At 38.0% G+C, this 20,270-nt stretch overlaps 3 protein-coding genes across 4 annotated transcripts; all 3 read left to right on the forward strand.

The window, feature by feature from the left end:
- Window positions 1–3,462: 3,462 nt before the first annotated feature.
- Window positions 3,463–6,960, forward strand: kbtbd7 (kelch repeat and BTB (POZ) domain containing 7). The gene has a single exon (XM_079619256.1). The coding sequence runs from the start codon at window positions 3,789–3,791 to the stop codon at window positions 5,658–5,660; it is 1,872 nt and encodes a 623-aa protein (XP_079475382.1). The 5' UTR covers window positions 3,463–3,788; the 3' UTR covers window positions 5,661–6,960.
- A 1,886-nt stretch (window positions 6,961–8,846) lies between these two features.
- Window positions 8,847–11,494, forward strand: LOC307001686 (ras-related protein Rab-33B). The gene is made up of 2 exons (XM_079618499.1): window positions 8,847–9,175; window positions 9,653–11,494. Exons 1-2 carry the CDS (start codon window positions 8,918–8,920, stop codon window positions 10,091–10,093), a joined length of 699 nt encoding a protein of 232 aa, XP_079474625.1. The 5' UTR covers window positions 8,847–8,917; the 3' UTR covers window positions 10,094–11,494.
- Window positions 11,495–13,860: 2,366 nt separating this feature from the next.
- On the forward strand, window positions 13,861–19,819 carry rgcc (regulator of cell cycle; the record flags this gene model as incomplete). 2 transcript variants are annotated; one of them, XM_079619216.1, is made up of 5 exons in its annotated part: window positions 13,861–14,178; window positions 14,309–14,482; window positions 17,637–17,744; window positions 17,845–17,907; window positions 19,332–19,819. In XM_079619216.1, the coding sequence occupies exons 1-5, from the start codon at window positions 14,145–14,147 to the stop codon at window positions 19,337–19,339; spliced, it is 387 nt and encodes a 128-aa protein (XP_079475342.1). In that variant the 5' UTR covers window positions 13,861–14,144. The 2 variants fall into 2 exon arrangements, with proteins under 2 accessions (XP_079475342.1, XP_079475341.1); XM_079619215.1 differs by lacking the exon at window positions 19,332–19,819 and having other exon boundaries at window positions 14,022–14,178; window positions 17,845–17,918.
- Window positions 19,820–20,270: the final 451 nt, after the last annotated feature.

The following is a 20,270-nucleotide window of genomic DNA, read 5'->3' on the forward strand; positions in this document are numbered from 1 at the left end:
GCCTTCAGAGAATATAGTTCCCAGTATTTATACGGTTAAAATATGTCTGTGTCTCATGTGACTTTGTTTTTTGTACACTCTGTGACTATACAAATCACAACATGTAAATAGGAAAATGTTTGCGTTATTTTTGTCACTTATTTGGATTAGTATGCTAGCTGCAACCATTTACATCCAGTCTTTGTGCTAAGCTAGGCTAGCGGTGGGTGCGTCAAACAGACTTATAGCACGCACGGAGATGAAAAAGGTATGGACTTATCTAACTCTGGGGGTTAAGGTGAATAGGCTAAAGTCCCAAAAAGTCGGAGTGTTCCTTTAAGTGTTGTATTTGTGGTACAACATAAACACACTGCTTGCAGAGACGATCATCTTGTGTCTGCTGAGTTCTCAGCTAGCTGTTTTTTGTTGGTTTTGTTTCTTTTTCTTCCTATCTTTTTCTTCCTATGGCATTGAAATGAGCAGGATGAGGAGATCAGATCCCAGGGACATCAGCATGCTGCATTACATATCATATTGAAATTGTGAATTTTAAGCTGCGATATAATCTTGTGCTGCGCAGTACCATGTTAAAGCTGCAATCGGCAAGTCTGGCAGATTGAGGGGATTTAGCCAAAATTTTGAATGTTTACAACTCTCATGCTACTCCCCCACTATCACCAAGCACCCTCCCATCGGGTTTGTGAGCTCGTCAGTGCGTGTGACCTTTTTCTATTCCGTGTGCATGTGATATTGTAACGTGCGAGAGGGGGGAGGGGGGATCTGTGGCGTGTGCACAAACTGTGATTGACAGTCAGATCTCACACAGACAGCCCTGCGCTGATTGGACCAGAAGAACCGGGGAGCGGTGGATTTTTGCTAAACAAATAACAGGCTCTATGTGGAGGTAGAAGCCCAGTTTTTTTCTAAAACCGGCTGATTTATGTTGTTCTGGCAGAGGAGCATAGTGCCGGTTTCAGTGAATATGATAAAATAAATCTTGCTGACTTCAGCTTTAAAGGGCACCTATTATGACATTTAACATGTTCCTAATGTTGTTTTGGGAGTCCCCAACAACAGTTTTACATGCATGCAATGACAAAAAACACTTTTGTTGTCGTATAATATGCATTTATTTTTACCTGATTTGCTCACCGACTCCCAAATGATTCGTTCAACGACTCGTTTTTCCAAACCCCTCCTCTGCGCGACGCTAATCTGCGTTGATTGGTCAGATGACCCAGCAGTGTTTACAGAGATAATACTTATTTTTAACACGGAGTACAATGATGCTTTTATCAATTAAATTGTGTTATAATAATGATTATAGTCCACTGCTTTATAGTTTGTAGTAAAAAACGAAAAATAAGATAAAGAATTTAATGTTATGTTAGCGAGCATAACCCAGAGTTCATATTGTAAAAGCACAATCAGTCTTTGTTTGCGTTAGCCCGATGCATAAACATAACGTTTTTACAAAAAAAAAAAATGCAGTTACGTTACTACGAGGTATTATTCTATTCTATAAGACAACTCCGAAAACAACGACAAACACTTCACATATCTCAATACAATTGTCATTGAAGACCTAGAAGCTAAACGGTGCTTACACAACAAACAAAATAATTATTAAGCATGCTACATAAAATATAAAAGCAAAAATTATTAATAACACTTACAGGTTGTGATACGGAGGAGGAAGCTGATGCAAATACACTTGGAACTGAACCTTCCTTCAATATCGCGAATCCAAGTTTGATTGCATTTAAGTTGGTAAAGCAATCGTCTTCAAAATGGCGCGAACAAAGCACAAGGCTCGGACTACACTTCTGTGGTATAGTTATATGAATTGTAGCCACTTAGTCTTCAAATGCTCCTCCTTGGGCAGATGAAAAAAGTTGGCTTTTGAGCCGCACTTCAGATCACAGCGTCTCGTCGCCATGACGTTTTCAAGTTTTCCCTGGCCTTGGAGCGCAATAAGTGGGCGTATCGTATTCAAATAACTTGACAAGTTGACGTCATCTAGTCAGAGAAAAAGCTTCGGTCTTCTAACGATTCATAAAAATGACTCAGAGTCGACTCTTACTTTTGAAAGACAATAACTAATACGGTGCACTTTCATATTTCAAACTTTGCAGGATGTTTTTGTTCACTTAGATCTATGTTACACACTACATGAAAGGTACATTTCAAAATTCCATAATAGGTGCCCTTTAATGTAATGAAATTGGCTGACGACTGTACGGAAGCCCTGAACAGCAAAAAAATCCAAATTAAAAATATAGCATTTCGAGATTAAAGTCGAAATATTTAGAGAATAAAGTCGTAATATTTTGAGAATAAAGTTACGAGAATACAGTCTTCCATAGAAGTTCTCATTTATTTATTGTTTTGTAATACTGTGAGCCTGTAATGCTCCTGAATCATAATCATACACTGTTCACTCATTGGCCAGAGGAGAACTGGCCCCCGACTGAGCCTGGGTTCTCCCAAGGTTTTTTTCTCTACTCTGTCACCTGATGGAGTTTTGGTTCCTTGCCGCTGTTGCCTTGCCTTCTGGCTTGCTTAGTTGGGGACATTTAATATTCAACAATATTATAGATCTGCCTTAAAGGTGGACCCTGATGAAATAGTTTTTTGTATTATTTTCATGTTATCACTGTGAAGCTGCAATACAAGCGCTATATAAATAAAGGTGACTTGACTTTTGTAAAAATAAAATAAAAAATTAGCTTGTGAAGTCGAACTGCTTCTCATGGATCTAAATATAGCCTAGCCTAATAGCTTTTTACTTTTATCTGGGCTTTCAACAAAAGGAAATTCTACAGATGCTAATCTAACAACAACTTTATTCTCAAAATATTATGACTTTAATCTCGAAATATTTCGACTTTATTCTCAAAATATTTTGAATTTAATCTGAAACTATATTTCATTAAGAAGGACTGAACTCAAGAAGGATTTTTTTTAATTTTCATTTTCTTAACACAGATCCTACGGAAGCCCTGAACCGCAATGTAAAAAAAAAAAAAAAAAAAAAAAAAAAAAATCTAGCATTTCGAGATTAAAGTCTAAATATTTTGAGAATAAAGTTTAAATATTTTGATATATATATATATATATATATATAATATATATATATATATATATAGCCTATGTACAATTCATTTGAATTTTTCAACAATTGTCATTAATTATAGGCTACTTTAATCTATGTCAAATTATCTATAAAACAAATCCATTATGATGTTGAGGGTATCTTCTGAACAAAGCTTTAGCAGGCCAACCTAACTTAATTCAGAGCGCTGGCTGAGAAGAATGACTACGTCTCAAATCCTAGTGAGCTGCCTAGACGGACTGTGGGTTTCATATATCCGTAAGCAGCATTTTTGGCAACACTGGCTAACGCTGCCTATAAATGCTGTCTATGTAGGCAGCTCAACATGCTTTGAGACACAGCCGATGTGACCAATCCGCGCCGTGTGTTGCAAGCTCAGCGGTAGCAAGCTTGAGTGAGACATGCTACGTCGATGTCTCAAGATCAAAAGCAGAACGAAATGAAATTAAAAGGGGACGGACATCACCGCTGCCGATAGTTTGTCCTGAAAAGCATTTCTTACAGTCAAAAAGGACAGCGTTTCATTCATGAAACATGGCTACACTGTCAGGCAACAGAGAAGCGGTGCATGATGCAGCTCACAGGCATAGCTCGTTGTTTTCATGACACTTACAGCAGAGCTGAGGGAGATTTAATGCGGCTGCCGCTCACTGACGGGATTTAGTTGCGTTCGGACGGAGAAAACGGGCTCAACATGGCTTCGGTGAACGCTTTCAGTGGTCCGGAGGAGCTCGAGGACACGAATCACGCTTCAAGTTTGATGAAAGAGCTGAAATTATTCTACGACTCGCAGCTGTTAGTCGACGTGACTATCGAAGTGGAGCCTGACCCGGAGTCAGACGACCGAAGCGTTTCCTCGGGGTGTTGCTCCTCTCGCGCTGGGAAAGTTTTCCAGTGCAACCGAAATATACTGGCAGCAGCGAGCCCTTATTTCAAGAGCATGTTTACAGGAGGACTGTACGAGAGCACGCAGAGAAACGTCACTATTCACGAAGTGGACGCCGATTCAATGGCTGTCATTATTGATTACTGTTACACTGGCAAAGTGTCAATCACTGAGGGCAACGTGCAGAGGCTTTATGCATCTGCAAACATGCTACAGCTGGAGTATATTCGGCAAGCTTGTGCTAACTTCATGACAAGAAGGCTGGACCTTTCTAACTGTGCAGGGATTTTGAAGTTCGCCGACACATTTGACAATCTGGAGTTGAAGAGCAAGGCTCAGGCGTTTATTGCGAAGAACTTTGTCCAGCTCAGTGCCAGTGTGCGAGAGCTTTGTGAGCTGGACCTGAAGCAGATTAAAGAGATCCTCACACTGGATTCTCTGGATGTGGACTGTGAACTGAAAGTGTGCTCGTTTGCAATACAGTGGATTGAGAATAATTTGCATGTGGATGCACTGCAGGTCCTCAGATGCGTGCGGTGGTCTTTGTTTTCCGAGAAAGACAGGGTTTATCTAGATGGCCTTAAATCAAAGCCTTTTATGAAGAAACATCTTTTGAATGTTCTAGACGGGGCTGCCGACGAGCAGAGCGCCACGATTTCAAAGGGCGCACATGCTGCCAAACAAAGAATTGGCAAGAGTGCAAAAGAAATGGTGCTTTTTTTTGGACGACCAAATGAGCCTTTCATGTGCTATGATCCCTACACGGAGGACATCTTTTCAATGGCGTCCCCGGTCATTAACCTCACCAATCAGAACTTCAAACACTCTCCTATGGAGACATTTTTGGTCTGCTCCACACCGGATAACAATCTGTATCTCGCATCACAGCTGTCCAAGCACTTCTGGGTCTACAACCCCTTGTTAAATTGTTGGCAGGAGCTTGCGGAACGACTTCTCAGAAGAATGCACTCGTACATCGGCTACCTCAACGGGCACCTGTACATTTTGGGTGGCAGAGACCCGGTATCAGATGCCAGACTCAAGGAAGTAGAATGCTATAGCGTTCAAAGAAACCAGTGGGTTTTTGTGGCCCCTTTGCCTCATTCTTTGGGAAAGATGCAGGTTGTGACGGTAAACGAGCGGCTTTATGTGGTAAACAAGAGGAGGATGCTCAGCTACGAGCCGAAGAAAAACCACTGGCTCCAGCGGGGCTCTCTGAAACGCAGTAAACTGCACAAAGCCTGTGTTTTCCAGGAGCAGATTATCTGTTTGTGTGATATCCCCGTGGTCAAAGCGTATTATCCAGCTCGGGGTGAATGGAGGCGGATCGGAGACATTCCTATTGACAGCAGTGCTCTCAACTACCAGGTTGTGCAACACAACGGCAAACTGCTGCTTCTAACTATTGCAATCGTCCATCACAACAAAAACAGGCTTATTGTACATGAATATGATCCCACTAGGGACTCGTGGAAAAATGTAGCCACCATGTTTGGTTCCTCCTTCGGATCCATAAGCCTCTCCACCCGGGTATATACTGCATGCTTGGGGTCCGGTCAGAATTTCATCTCGGAGGAGGATGACGACAGCGGCTCCAGTGCTGACTGGGACTTCGATGGATTGACGGATGCCGACTCGGACTCCGGCAGCTCAAGCTCCTTTTCAGATGAGAACTGGTAGTCTATGCAGTTCTCACAGTAATTACACTCTTAAAAAAAAAAATGCAGGGTTGTTTTAAGCCAAATTTGGGTCAATTATGGACAAACCCAACCGTTGGGTTAAAAATGTAACCCAACGGCTGGGTTTGACCATATTTGATCCAGCATTTTTTAGAGTGTAGTGTCAAACGTGGAAGTGTGCATAACAGAGCCAAATGTAAACATGCTGCAGAGTATTTTGAGATACAGGTGTTGACATTATTAGCCTGGTTTGAAGTGGCTCACCCCACAGCGGCCGGGTAAAACCTACTTGAAACTCACGTTGTTTGTACTTTGAGTATTAAACAACGGCTTACCTTTATGTTATATGGCCAGTGAATGATACATTGTCTCAGGATTATGATAAGTTGATACAATGAATTGCTAGTATTTTGACTCTGCCAGCCTTTGGAGGTTAATAAACAAAGAGCAGTGTTGCGCTGAAGTCTTGAACAGGGTACAGTCGGGCTAACAGCCCCTCTTAAAGGGAAAGTTCACCCGAAAATGTTTTAATTTACTCACCCTCGTGTTGTTCCAAACCATGAGTTTCTTTCTTTTGTGGAACACAAAAGAAGATATTTTAAAGAACGTTGTTAATTAAACAGTTTATAGTCATTGACTTCCTACTATGGAAAATCAATGGCTACGTCAACCAGTATTGTTTAAAATAGCTTTGTGTTCAACAGAAAAAAAAAATTAACTTATACATGTTTGGAACAACATGAGGTGATTCATTTTGAAAACATTTTCATTTTTGGGCGAACTATCCTAAAAAGGTTTCAAAGTGATGATCAGAAAAATACTTGATTTATTTTTATTGAATATTGATGGGGCAGTTAATGTGAAAAGGTGTGATAAGGTTTGTTTTGATTAAAACTCCTTCAAATATAAAGTACTTGTAATGATTTAGGGGGTAAAGTTATTGGTCAAAATTTGAATACACTTGTGATAGCAAGATAACTTGGATACATACAGTATTCAAATGAACCACTTCAGGAAAGATGGACCATTTTCTATTGAGTCCACATAACTTTACAACATATACATCTTCAAGCGTTTAGCCCAATCGTGCCACCCTCGTTTTACCTGTTTGTGTTTGTTTCTTTTGTATTGTCTAAATGTTATTGTTGTCTATTAAATTATTTTGTTTATGTAATCTAATTTATAGATTTGGTTATTTGAATCAATTCTGTTTATGCTTTATCTAAATAAATAAATCATTTTATGTATTGCTTTTTCAGTAGCAAACATTTTTACAAGTTACAAAAATAAAACAACGCAAATATTACAAAATGTGACTTTAAAAGTTGTTTTTAAACAGTACAGTTACAGCAGAGGTGCAGGAATGACGTCACGTTGTAGGCAAACCAGCAGTTCGCATCACGCCGTTCCCTCGAAAAAAACCCAATAGGATTTACTCTATAGGATATACTCTGTGATCAACAAAAGTTTATGATACTTGCACGTTTTGTCCATCAATATAATTATCACAGATGAACACCACTTTTATGAATTTTGAAGCCTAAATGCAGTCGCCAGTAGTAAAAAGCTAAAGGTAGGCTATAAACGAACTACACCACCGTCCCACGGATTCAGCGTCACGATCACTAGCTTCTGACAACTCTTTCAATCTTTATCTAAAAATATTTTCCTAGAACGTTTGAGTTAGAATCATTTATAAGAGCACAATTATAAACATAACCATGCTGTAAAAGTGGACTAAGTTTACATGTTCGGCGTGATGATGTTTAATGTCCCCGACAGCCTCTGTAGTCTCATTAGCCACTTGTTTAGCAACCGCCTTTTTCAAGACGCGTAACAGCTTTAAAAAATGAGTAATATTGCTGTATCTTATGTCGTGGAATAAAACGTGAAAGTGTCTTGAGCTTGTGTTCACCACAGACCTTATTTCAGCCATTTAACCAAAACCCCATTCAAAAAAACCATTGACTACAGGACGATAGAACCGGAAGTGCTACAATGCTAACTCACTTCTGCATTTTGGCCTATAACATTTTGTCATACTTGCACCACTAATTCAACTAATTCTAAATTCAAACTAATTCAAAAGTAAGTAAACAACTCAGCCATTTCGATATCACCGCTTTATGTCATGCTAAAATCAAACTTGAAATGGCCTGAAGACATTATGACTGTGTTTTTTTTAGTGAGCAATCAGTTTGGGGAAATTAAAGATACATCTTTGTGTCTGTGTGTGTGACCAGTGTCTACAAGCTAGAGGATGGATACCCGACCCGAGCCCGACGAGACCCGCCGGTACCCGACGGGCTGGGCCGGGTTCGGACAGATATTTAGAAATGATGTTCGGGTTCGGGTCGGGCTCGGTCACATCAGCGCGATAAGGCATTGAACATTTTAAATTTAAAACAGCTTATTATGTAGGTAGCCGATGTGCCTGATGCTTTCACTTGATGCAAACGTTCGTTTTTGTGATTAAAATACATGTAAAATATTACCATAACATCCGTCTTCCTGTGTGCGGACATTTGTTTATGTAGCCGTGACAACGAAACGCGTGCATAATGTGCGCGCGCCAGGTGTTAAGAGCGCTTGTTGCTCCGCGCGCTGATGCGCTTGTCCTGTTGACATTTCCGATTGCCTTCCTACAGTTGCTTAATAAAAGCGGGCTTTCCACACAAAAAAACGTACAATTGTCATTAGTATGAGAAAAAAATGGGATTTTAACTGTCGGGCTCGGGTCGGGCTCGAACATAAATATCTTTATGCCTGTCGGGCTCGGGTCGGGTTCGGTTACTGCTCTGTCGGACGCGGGCCGGGCTCGGACTGAAAAATTTGGCCCGATCCGCACTCTACTACAAGCTTGATGACTGCTGGAAATAAGTTGACTATCAAAAAGAAAAGCTGAACATTAGTTCACAAGTTATATTTATTGTTTAAATTGTTATTGCCTTTAGTTATTATTTTGGAATAAATGTAAAAATGCGTGAAAAACACCAACTTGATTAAATTTATACTTGGTTTTAATAAAAATATTACATATTACATGCAAAAATAAGAAATAGAACTGTATTTGGTATCTATTTTGTTTATTTAACCAGGAAAATGAAGTGTAACAGGGACATAAATTTACATTTGATATATATAAAAAGAAGAGATGACTTAAAGGCCTGTAAATGAACAAAGCTGAAGTCCGGTCATGGGAGTTCACGGTAAGCTCTCGTTCTTATCCTCTCGCGATATTTCTCGAGTATCAAAGCTATGGCAATAGAAAACACAACGGGCAACAATGAATTCGCGACGATTTACACAAGAGACAGTCTCGCGAATGACTCGTGTCAGGAATATGACTGTCCTCAGTCGAGGGTGTTTAAAATTATCGTTATTGGGGATTCAAATGTTGGAAAGACTTGCCTAACTTACCGGTTTTGCGGTGGGAAATTTCTCGAAAACCCCGAGGCAACAATAGGAGTAGATTTTAGAGAGAGGACCCTGCAACTTGACGGAGAATACATAAAGGTAAGGACCCGTACAGTAGAGTTTATTTCACAGATATGAAAATCTGCAAAAAGCGTTTTGACCTTGAATGAGTATTTACATTCTTCTCCACAATGGGTTCCCTGTGTTTTGTTGTTGACTGTTATGAAGTCTGCTCAGTGGTGCACAAACACCATTTTAAATATTTTGAATGGTAGTGGTTAAAAAAAAGGTTAATTATTGGTTAAACAAATGTTGGTGCAAATATTTTTTTAGTATTTTGACTCTAGCAGCCTCTGGAGGTTAATAAACAAAGAACAGTAATCTTGAACAGGGTACAGTGGGGCTAGTTCAGGATTGGTTAAATATATCATTCAAATAATTGAATTAACTGCAAGTCAATTCACTGATGTGCTGATTTACCACACGTGTATAGGACTTTGGACCCAAAACTGCTGAGATAAAGCCTTTATGACAACTAGCCCTGTTCTTCTCTTTACTATTGTCTACTATTCTCAGCTGCAGATCTGGGACACGGCTGGACAGGAGCGCTTCAGGAAGAGTATGGTGGAGCATTACTACCGCAATGTCCACGCCATCATCTTTGTGTATGATGTGAGCAGCCTGGCTTCATTCGAGAGTCTGCCGGAGTGGATCGAGGAGTGTGTCCGGCACTCAGTCCCTCCCATGGTACCCCGCATCCTAGTTGGGAACAAATGTGACTTGAGAGGAACGAGAGAGGTGTCCACGTTTTCAGCTCAGCGACTGGCTGATGGCTACAACTTTCCTCTTTTTGAGACATCTGCAAGAGACCCTGCGGAAAAAGAGCACGTAGATGCCATTTTCCTCACGTTGGCCTACAGGCTCAAGAGTCACAAGCCTCTGAGACTGAAACAGCCAAGCGAGAGCAGCTTCATACAGCTCGCTGGGCAACAGGAGAAGACACACTGTTTATGCTAATGCACTTTGGCCCGTAGAGTCAGTTCCATGCAATAATTTAGGTTTATTGTAAAATGCGAGGGTGTGCTCAGCTTTCTGTATGAAGTCAAGGCAGAAAGAGTGACTACAGTGGAGTGTGTCCACAGGATTTCAGTTGGTGCACATGCAGTTTACAAATGAGTTTGGATGCATAAACAATGGGGGCATCAAAATTGGGGGTTTTGTTTTGTTAAACCTCATATTATGAACTGAAGCAAGTGATGTTTGCTGTACTTTTACTGCATATTATTATTTAAAGGGGTAGTTCACCCAAAAATGTAAATTCTGTCATCATTCTCTCACCCTCACGTTGTTCCAAACCTGTATGAGTTTCTTTCTTCTGTTGAACACAAAAGATGAAGAATGGTGGTAATGACACACATTGACGACTTCCATAGTAGGAAAAAAATACAATGGAAGTCAATGGCTACCGTCTGATGTTAGATTACCAGCGTTCTTTAAAATATCTCCTTTAGTGTTCAACAGAAGAAAGAAACTCATACAGGTTTGGAACAACGTGAGGGTGAGTAAAAGATGATTTTTGGGTGAACTATCCCTTTAAGAGCATTTGTAACCCAAACCTGCTCAATGACGTGAAGACTCAGGAGAGCCTGTTATAACATCTTCTGTCTGTAATAACTTTGCATGTTTTTTTTTCAATGTCATATTTAATGGTTATGGCTATATTGTGAAAATTCCAAGGTTGCTATATAGTCCATTTAAAATTCCGAAGGCAATCTGGAGAATCAGAAACAACACAATGGCCCTCATTATTGTGCACCATGAGCTTTCTGATATGTTTACGGATACAGAACAATTACTATTATCTTTAATTTGCTCTAGAAATATAAAAATATATATTATGCAAGCGTGATTTGAACTGAACCAGAGAGAAATGGACAGTTGTGTAATGCATTACTAAAGCTATAGCTGACTCCAGTATGGACACTAGTAGGCGCCACTGTCAAAGCATTCAGAGGATTCCTATGAAACCAATTGAGATTAAAAGCAAGGGAAAAACCTTCACACACTTAATCTTAACTAAATGAGAGCACTTATATTCCAGCCTCTATGTGAAATATTTGCAAACATGCTCTCAAACCTCTAACATATTAGTGATGTTAATGTCTTTTACAAGCATCAATGAGACTCCAGCACGAAGGCTTGATTTCAGTCTTTTGTTTTGATTTGACAACCACAGCATTTTGGAAAACCGGAACTGTATTGCACTTTAAATTGAGATTGTATCATGTCTAAAGTTTGTCTTGATTATCTGGCATTATGTAATGTTTTTTTACTTGAGATAAAAATGTTGTCATTGTGTTTGCATTGACTCTCAGATGTGTTTGGAAGTGAATATGAAAATAAAATGTGCAATAAGGTAATTATTTGTATGCACTTTACTTTATATATCTTATAAATTTCAAGGTCGGGTTTCATAGATAGGGCTTAGATTAAGCCAGGACTATACCTTAGTTCAATTAGAACATTTAAGTATAGCTTTTATAAATGTGCCTTAGAAACAAACAAAAGATTATGGATGTGCATCTTGAGACAAAAACAATAGCACTGACATATTTTAAGAAATCTCAGTGCAAGTTGCTTTCAGTTAAAACAGTTTAAACATTTTAGGTTGGGACTGTTCCCACAGTTATGGGAATTCTGGACATATCAGGAAAAAGTTCAATTTAAAAGCTTGGAAAATTCACAGAAATTATCAAAATGTTAAATATCGGTAGTCATTGAATAGCTGTAGTGACTATATATTTTTCTAATTAAATGCTGTATATATATATATATATATATATATATATATATATATATATATATATATATATATATAAAGTCATAATTGAAATGATTTAAAAAACGTAAACACAACATACTGGAAAAGTAATGGTCAAAATGGTATCCCTCATCGATTTTGAATTGTTATCTTAAGACACTTTTGATATTTACTTATGAATATAGTCATGGAATCTTTCCATCTCACAAAAGGTTCTTTGTATTGGAAAACGGTACTTTAGACTTTAAAAATGTTCCTCAGAATAAGTAGCCTAACCCACAAAACAAACAACATTTTCCACATCAGTGTCCCATTTTGTTTTGGGTTTTTTTGACAGCAACATTCAGCAAATCCATTTAAACGTTTTATTTTGTGAACAGAGCAGTTTTCAGCCTCTCAGACTGTAAGTGTCGTCTTTGACACCTTCCGTGCGCATTTAAACCCTAAAGTCAGCAGGCAAGTGCAGCTGCAAACACATGTCTTGTTTAACCATGTGTCTACCTGTTAACTCCACCACCAAAAATGTGAAGAACTCTTCTTAAACTGATAAATCCCACACACCCCTCTAAAAATAACAACAAGCAGAATGATGCAGCAGTTACACTCCCAAAAAGAAAGGGTCTGTCATCTATGGCTCCAGAACATTTAACTGTCATGGCATCTTTCCATCTCACAAAAGGTTCTTTGTAATGGAAAATGGCACTTTAGACTTACAAAATGTTCCTCACGCTAAGAAGAAATGCGATTTCCTTTCAATTGAAAGTGTAGGCCTCAAAAACATTGTCTGGCTTACTGCTAAACTGTCTGTGCTGAAAGTAGGACATGTTTTCGTGTCTTGTTCGGCCTGTAATCAAAGCTTTCCTAAGCATAACCTGGAGTTTTATGTGCTTATCTTTTGCGCATCAAGTATTGACGACAATACACGTGAACACACCTGGCCTGACCATTAAAAAATAGGTTCTAAATCTAATTGCCACGAGTGCATAACAGGAGTGCACATTCATGTAGTCACCACCAGATGTCCGCAGAAACTTCACTTGGACCAGATCAGATTCATGAATCAGTGAATGACAACAGCAATGATTAGACTTGACACAGAAAACTGGGATCCTTTGAATTTAACACCTAAATAAGAGGAAAAAGTTAAAACACATAAAAATATTAGGGTTATATACACACAATGCATTTATAAAAAAAAATTACAATCAAGAAAATTCTAATCTACATTTAATTTTACAATTTTACCTTAAGTTGCATTCAAAATATTACAATATTTGGTGGAGCACCAAGTACTTTTGGAATATTTATCATAATCCTCTATTAAAAATGCATTATTTTTTGCATTAACTAATGTTAACAATTACAACATTTAATTTTAATAATGTATTAGTAAATGCTAAAATTAACATGATCAAAGATTACTAAATGCTGTTCATATTAGTCCATGTTAACTAATGAAACCTTATTGTAACTGTTACCAATTGATTACATAAACTTTTTTTTTTTAAATGACATTTTGAAGTAAAAACTTTTAGATTAGGCTATTTTTTAACATTTATATTTTTAAGAATTTAATTTCCTTGTGTCTGGGGATTTTAATTAAAAAAAAGAAAAAAAAATAGCTAAGTAAATTGACTGATTTTGTCACGTATTCTCCAAAACTTTACAAATGTCACTACCATGTTCATAATCTTAGATGAAACAAAGTATGAAGAATTTCCCTTTTCAACAAATATATGGAGACACACTCACATGTGGACATCCAAAGGGCTTTTAGAACCGTAATGCATTTTTAGATAGACTATTCCGTGTTACATTTTTCACACCTTGCATTTCCTGTAACATTATTACTGTATTGCCGGTAAAACATTGCAACAAGTGAAGTCATCGCGAAATGAAGAGTGACCAGGATGGAGTTATGTTATAGTTAAAAATAAAGCATCACTGATGTCGTGCATGTGTCACAGTAGCTGTTTACAAACACATACTTCAGGAGTGAATGACGCCAGTCCCTGTAACTCACACGGAGGGCTAAAACAAGCGCGAGCGTCTCATTGGCGACGCGTTTCCCACATCCGACACGCCTCCGTCAGGCCACGCCCCCTCCCAGAGCCGGGACACATTTAAAACAACCCCACCGACCGCACGAGCTCAGAAACACAGTGTGCTAACAAGGGGAAACAAGAGGAATTTTTTTCTTTTCTTATATCGGATATTTCGGAATTGGACACTAAAGACGCGTAAAAGATGAAGTCTCCAAAGATAAAGTCACACAGCAAATGTAAGTCTATGTTTAATAATACATTTTAATTGTAAAATGATGTAGCCTACGACTGATTAATATATATATATAGCCTAGGCTACACTTATTCTGTGTCCAGACTGAAACAAACTTTGCGTGCATTTTCTAGCATTTCTTGAGGAAGATGATGGTCTGAACGCCGTCTTGTGTGAATTCGACGCTGTCATTGAGGATTTCACGTCCCCCGTGGAAAAGAGACACTTTAGATATGATGAACACTTGAAAACCATGAAGAGACGGAGCAGCGCGAGCGTCAGCGACAGCGGCATCAGCGACTCAGAGAGTGAGTATACAGTAGTGCACTAGTCTAGTATGTAGTATGCAGGCAAAAATTGCATTTGACGTGTCATTAATTCGAGGAGTTTGATAGCGTGCTCGTGCCTTGGGGTTATCTCGTCACGATTTAAGCGCCACAGCCTCACAAGTTACAGTGCACACTGAACACTGCATAATCTTATCTAATCTAATCTGAGCCCACACACAAGCACAAAGAGCTGCCGGGTTTCATGTCTTTTAACCTGTAATCTTGTCTTTGTCACCGCCCTTTTCAATCAATGTTCTTGAATGCTTTGGAATACATAAGTATGATGCAGGTCTCTTAGTAAAAGTGAAAGCACTTAAAAAAAATGAAAGCGTAAAAGTTATAGAAGTTTACTGTAAAGCAAATATACCGAAATAAACATTTTATACAACATATATTTTTTTACCAAATAAAATGACAAATAAAGCCATGTCTCTAACCAAGTTGTGTTCCAAATTAGGAGTTCAAATCACAAAAATTGAGCCCACTAAAATATTTTAAAGTACTGTTTCCATGATGATTACTAAAATATGGGATAGGGAAAAAGTGCCAAATGTCCTGGGACACTGACAGTTAACAGGCTATAAAAACCTTGACACACACACACACACGCACACAAATATTGGTGGGTTAATTTTCCTGACTTATAGTCTCTCACTAGTCAGTTGTAATAGCTGTTATGAGACACACACAGGTTCACTGTTTATTCCGTCAATCCTGGAGATGATCCGGAATCTGAAGAAGGATCATGAATGATATGGAAGACTTTTGTTTGGTTGCTTATAATTATATTATAATTATAATTGCATAGAAAGGTTCAAAAGAAGCGGAACCATGTCAGTATAAATGGGCACGTTTGTTCTGGAAGTGTTCTTGTGTTTAATGATTAAGCAACAAGTGATCTCTCTTTACCTCACAGCTTTCCCACCGGAACAAACAGGGAGTGTGTCAGAATCTGTGCTCTGGTGCAGTCAGGGGATCAGAATGGTGTTATGTGCTTTGAGTCACCCTCATGGATCTGTGCAACTGCATGTTGAATCCAATCAATTCTCACGCCATAGTCACACGTGCCATTGATCTAGTTTAGTGGCTTCAAGCGGTTCTGCTTCAGGACTACAGGATTTAACAATGGAAAAAACATCAACCTTTCAAAAGCATCGAGAAAACGTTAGCATACTTTAAAAAAAGTATTTATTACAGAGATAATATACTTTAAAATTATATTATGTGCAAACTAGATGTAACACACTTAACTGCATGTTAATTGCATTTAAATAAAACAAATATTATAGTTTAAATGTATATTCAGTGGAGTTAGCTGTTTGACTCTCTTAAGTAGGGTCAAATATAAGTTTAAGATGTACATATAAGATGTATCTTATAATGCAACTTCATAATATGGTTAAAGTGGTTCAAATAATTGGTGATATGGTTAAAGTGCACTGCTAAATTTACTGACAAGCATTTATGCTAGACTAAAATATACTTCAATGTCATTTCTATGGAAACTTTGTCATTTATTTAAATATATTTAAAATTACATGTTTGTAATGAAGTTGCAATTTAGTACATTTCAAATATAAATGTAACATCAAATAAAACACTACAGTTAAAATTATAGTCGAGTACTTTATATGTGCTTTAGCATGTCAACTTCAAAATAAGTGTACTTTAAAGCCCGACAAAGGATAAAAACAATGATTTAAAATGTACTTTAAAGTTCAACTTTTAATTTTACATTGCAAAGTGCCCTTTTTAAAAGCGTTCTTAAGTGTGTTAAGAAACAATCATGAAAAGTGTACTCACTTTAAGCACACTTAATATTAATTTCATTCAAATTTTTAATTTGCATGTATAGTTCTTTTAAAATATATACTTTAAGATTTTGAAGTACACTACAAGTGCACACCCGATACAATTAAGCGCATTTCTTTTTCACAAGTGTATTTCATTTACTATACTAATTATGCATAATTATATTGTTATTTGACCAATTTTAGGGTTGCGAACCTCTAATAGGCACTCATTATATAGAGGTAAATGACTGATGGTGCAGTGTTAGCTGAGAGGATCCTCTGTACTTATTAGGGGTTCAAGCCCGTAGGCAGGAGGGTCTAATGACTGAAGCGCTGGGCAGAGTTGAGTGTCCGTGTAATCGCACGCCTGCTCTGCCTTTAACTAAGAATTTAAGATGGAGTGTGGCGTACCGGGTCAGATCTTTGGCTTTAAATGAACCTGCTGGAGGCTGGGTCACGGCGTAAACCGCTTTGAAAGTGTGCTCGCTCGAGAGAGAGGCTGTTATTAGAGGAGTTTGCATTGATTACAAACTCAACCTGCTCTGCGAGCACAGATTAACCCCCACGACACCCCCTCTGGTTATGGGTCAGTGCACATGTTTGGCAAGCCTGTGTGGTAGAGAGCAGTGCCGCTCCACTGGTTTAACGGACGCTCACTAAATTCTATAGACTTTTAGACTAGAGTTTGTCCCATGGATTTCAATGATTTCATGCTCTCGGCAAGGAAATGTGTACAGATGTTGCGAGTGAAATGTTATTTAAAGTGCCCCTTATTATGCCTTTTCAAAAATGACCTTTCATGCAGTATAGCTGTTAGTGAATGTAAAAGTTTTAATGATCAAAGTGCACGACACATAGAAAGAATTGATTCTGAGCTTCTGAAATGAGTCGTCAGCAATTCCTTCCTGTTTTGCAAATTTGCATAACGCCTGCCTTCATTGGTCTTCATTGGCTGTTGGTGAACAACGTCTACTTTGAGCCTCAAAAGGTTGTATTTGAGGCCTGGACAAGTGACATGTCAAGAAGAGTGATTTCCAAAAGAAGAGAACTCTTCATTAATATGAGATACAGTAAACTGTTCATATTACTGTATACAAGTTATGAGGAAACCTCTGGAGCAGAAATTCAGATATGGCCATGAGGATTTCGTTTCCGGCGTGCACTATAAGCGGTAGACCAATCACAACAGATTGGTTTGTTTAGTTGCATTGCATTGTGGGTCGTGAGCCACCTGTTGAGAACCACTGGTGTGTAGTTAGATGAACACATGCTGTACACACACACACACAGGAAGCTTCAGTTTTTCTGACTTCCTCTGTCTCTTTGTCCTCCTGTAACAGGTGCAGAGTCCTTGAACAGAAACAGTTTCAGCTTCAGTGATGAGAAGCTCAACTCTCCCAGCGTCTTCTCCCCCTCATCAAACGGTCTCTTGATCACATCTCCTAAACGTGAGTTCTAACATTTCTGTTTTCTATATTTAACACTAATGAGTATTGTTTTGGTTTATTTCCTGTACGGTGTTGATCAACTGTATATTGTTCTCTTCAGCTAAACTTGGAGACACTAAAGAGCTTGAGGACTTCATTGCTGACCTTGACAGAACATTAGCGAGTAAGTGCTGAAGGACATGCATTTAAAGACCACAAATTTTGTGTGCATGATGCAAATAATTAGCAGCATGATTTTATGCATGACATCTTTGTTTATGACCACCCTAGTGAAAGACCTATATCAAAATATGTTTATTTCATACTTAGTATAGTCATATCGCTTGAGAGACTTAATGATAAAAATATTATAAGTACATTTTTTTTTGGGGTACTACTTTGGAATGCACATTTCTTAATATTAAGCTTGAAATGTGTTTTAATATCACTATTAGTATGATCTCTGTATAATATCAGTCTTTAAATGCAAGCTATTTAAAGTGTACATAAAGTATACATGCAATAGTTTCATTTAAGCACAAGCAAACATACTTCAGTGTATCTTTAGTTGAACTTCAGCACTGTTTCCGGACAACTAAAGCACATCAAGTACAAAATTACTTTAAGTATATCAAATTAGAATACCAAAAGGTATAATTGCAGGATATTTATAATGAGTACATAAATATGTAATGTATTTGTAGTATACTTGGCATAAAATAAATGTAGTTCAAAATACATTTTGGTATATTTATGTTTCACTAGGGCTGGTATTATGCTATACACTGTGAAATGGTACAACTGCCAGTAGAGATTCTGCAAAAACTTATTTTGATTTGTGCAGATTGCCAACAGTTGCCAAGCAACGTCATAGCATACACACATACCACATAAAACCAGGGGTGTCCAAACTCGGTCCTGGAGGGCCATCCCTGGCCCAAACATATGATAGACAACTTTTACATACTGTTATATATACTGTTATATATAATAAGTGTTACATAATATAATCAGTGCAAAAACAACATTATAAATTATGAATAAAATTATTATTATTACACAATATTACTGTTTTTACTGTATTTTTGGAATACAGTAATTTTTTGCATTAATTTTTGAAAAAAAAATGCAGCTTTTGGTGAGCGTAAGCCTAATTCCAAACTTTTGAACGGTAGTGTATACGGTAGCCACCCACTCCTTTTATCAATCATCAGATATGGGGCAGTACATGTAGAAACAATATACTCTTGAATCAACGGGTGTTTTTTACACTCACTCCTTCACTTTCTCAGTGATGCATTAATACAGTTAAGTTGATTTGTTTTGGAGCGCTCTTACATTCTAGAGAGCTGTAACTTTTCCTTTTTTTGCTGATGTGCCTTTAAAATGTACATCTATGTAGAATCCTTTAAACTGTCCCCAATGGTAAACTACTACAGTAAATGCTTCTGTTCATGCGTTGAGGAAGCGAATTCATTATTTAATTCAGAGTTCATTGAAAGGGTGTTCATGAAAAGAGGACCCGCGTACACACCAAGAATAACCTTGACACAGAGGACCCGGAAATGTTCTAAGTATGTTCTCCTCTTTCTTTTTTCCCCCTTAAAGGCATGTGAGTTTGAGACGGGATGACTGGAGCCCACCACATCGACAGCCAGACAAACCTGAACTACTGTGAAGACGGAGAACACGTGCTCCTGGGTTCACATGCTGAACGATGAAGTCCGCCAAGACTTTTTCTATACCTTCGCCCATACAAACAAACTCAAACAAATGCATAAGAAACACACATTTGACAGTAATGGCTGTGCTCTCTGAAAAACTTGAGCTGTAAGATTATTTAAATAGCTTTTTATAGAACTATATTTGTAATTTTATAGAGTTATTGTAAATTTATCCGTAATACTATTTTGTGAATTTCTATTTTTGTATTTCATGTAAATATTGTTCCAGACTCGCCTTGCTACATATGAAGCATTTCCTGTTTCACGAGAGAATAAACTCTGCTCTTAATTCATTAGAAAAACTGGAAAAGCAATATAACACGTATTTAATACAACCGTTGTCTTCAAGAGATTAAAGTTGACAGATTTTAAGATATGTTTCATGGCGTGTCTCCTTGCATCCAAGACCTTTTTTTTTATTCTTCAGTGTGAACAGAAGACTTACTTTAAATCCGGACAATTTTCTTGGTTTCATAAACAAGGCTTAAGCCTAGTCCCAGACTAAAATGCATGGTTGAGCTGGTTTAACTGAAAGAAAATATCAAAAAAATACACCAGTGCCATTGTTGTGTCTCAAGATGCACACCAGTAATGTTTATTTTTTCTAAGGCAAGTTTATAAAAGCCACTTCTAATTGAACTAAGATCTAATCCTGGCTTAATCTAAGCCCTGTTTGTGAAACCGGGCCGAAGAGTACGGTGTTAATTAATTCAGGGCTGTGAGTTAGTCTGCTAACGCTCTTGAATGGTCTGCAAATGATTGAGCCCACAGCAGGGGTCGACGGTTTGCAGGACCGTGAGCAGTTGCTCTGGGGAACATGTGA

Source organism: Phoxinus phoxinus (genome assembly GCF_949152265.1).
Source record: "Phoxinus phoxinus genome assembly, chromosome: 7".
Taxonomy (NCBI): Eukaryota; Metazoa; Chordata; class Actinopteri; order Cypriniformes; family Leuciscidae; genus Phoxinus; species Phoxinus phoxinus.

Bases quoted from the DNA above. Each gene is read 5' to 3' on its own strand.
- LOC307001686 (XM_079618499.1), top strand. From the start codon at position 8,918: ATGGCAATAGAAAACACAACGGGCAACAATGAATTCGCGACGATTTAC. The intron at 9,176-9,652 runs GTAAGGACCCGT...TACTATTCTCAG, and splicing joins TTGACGGAGAATACATAAAG to CTGCAGATCTGGGACACGGC.
- kbtbd7 (XM_079619256.1), top strand. From the start codon at position 3,789: ATGGCTTCGGTGAACGCTTTCAGTGGTCCGGAGGAGCTCGAGGACACG.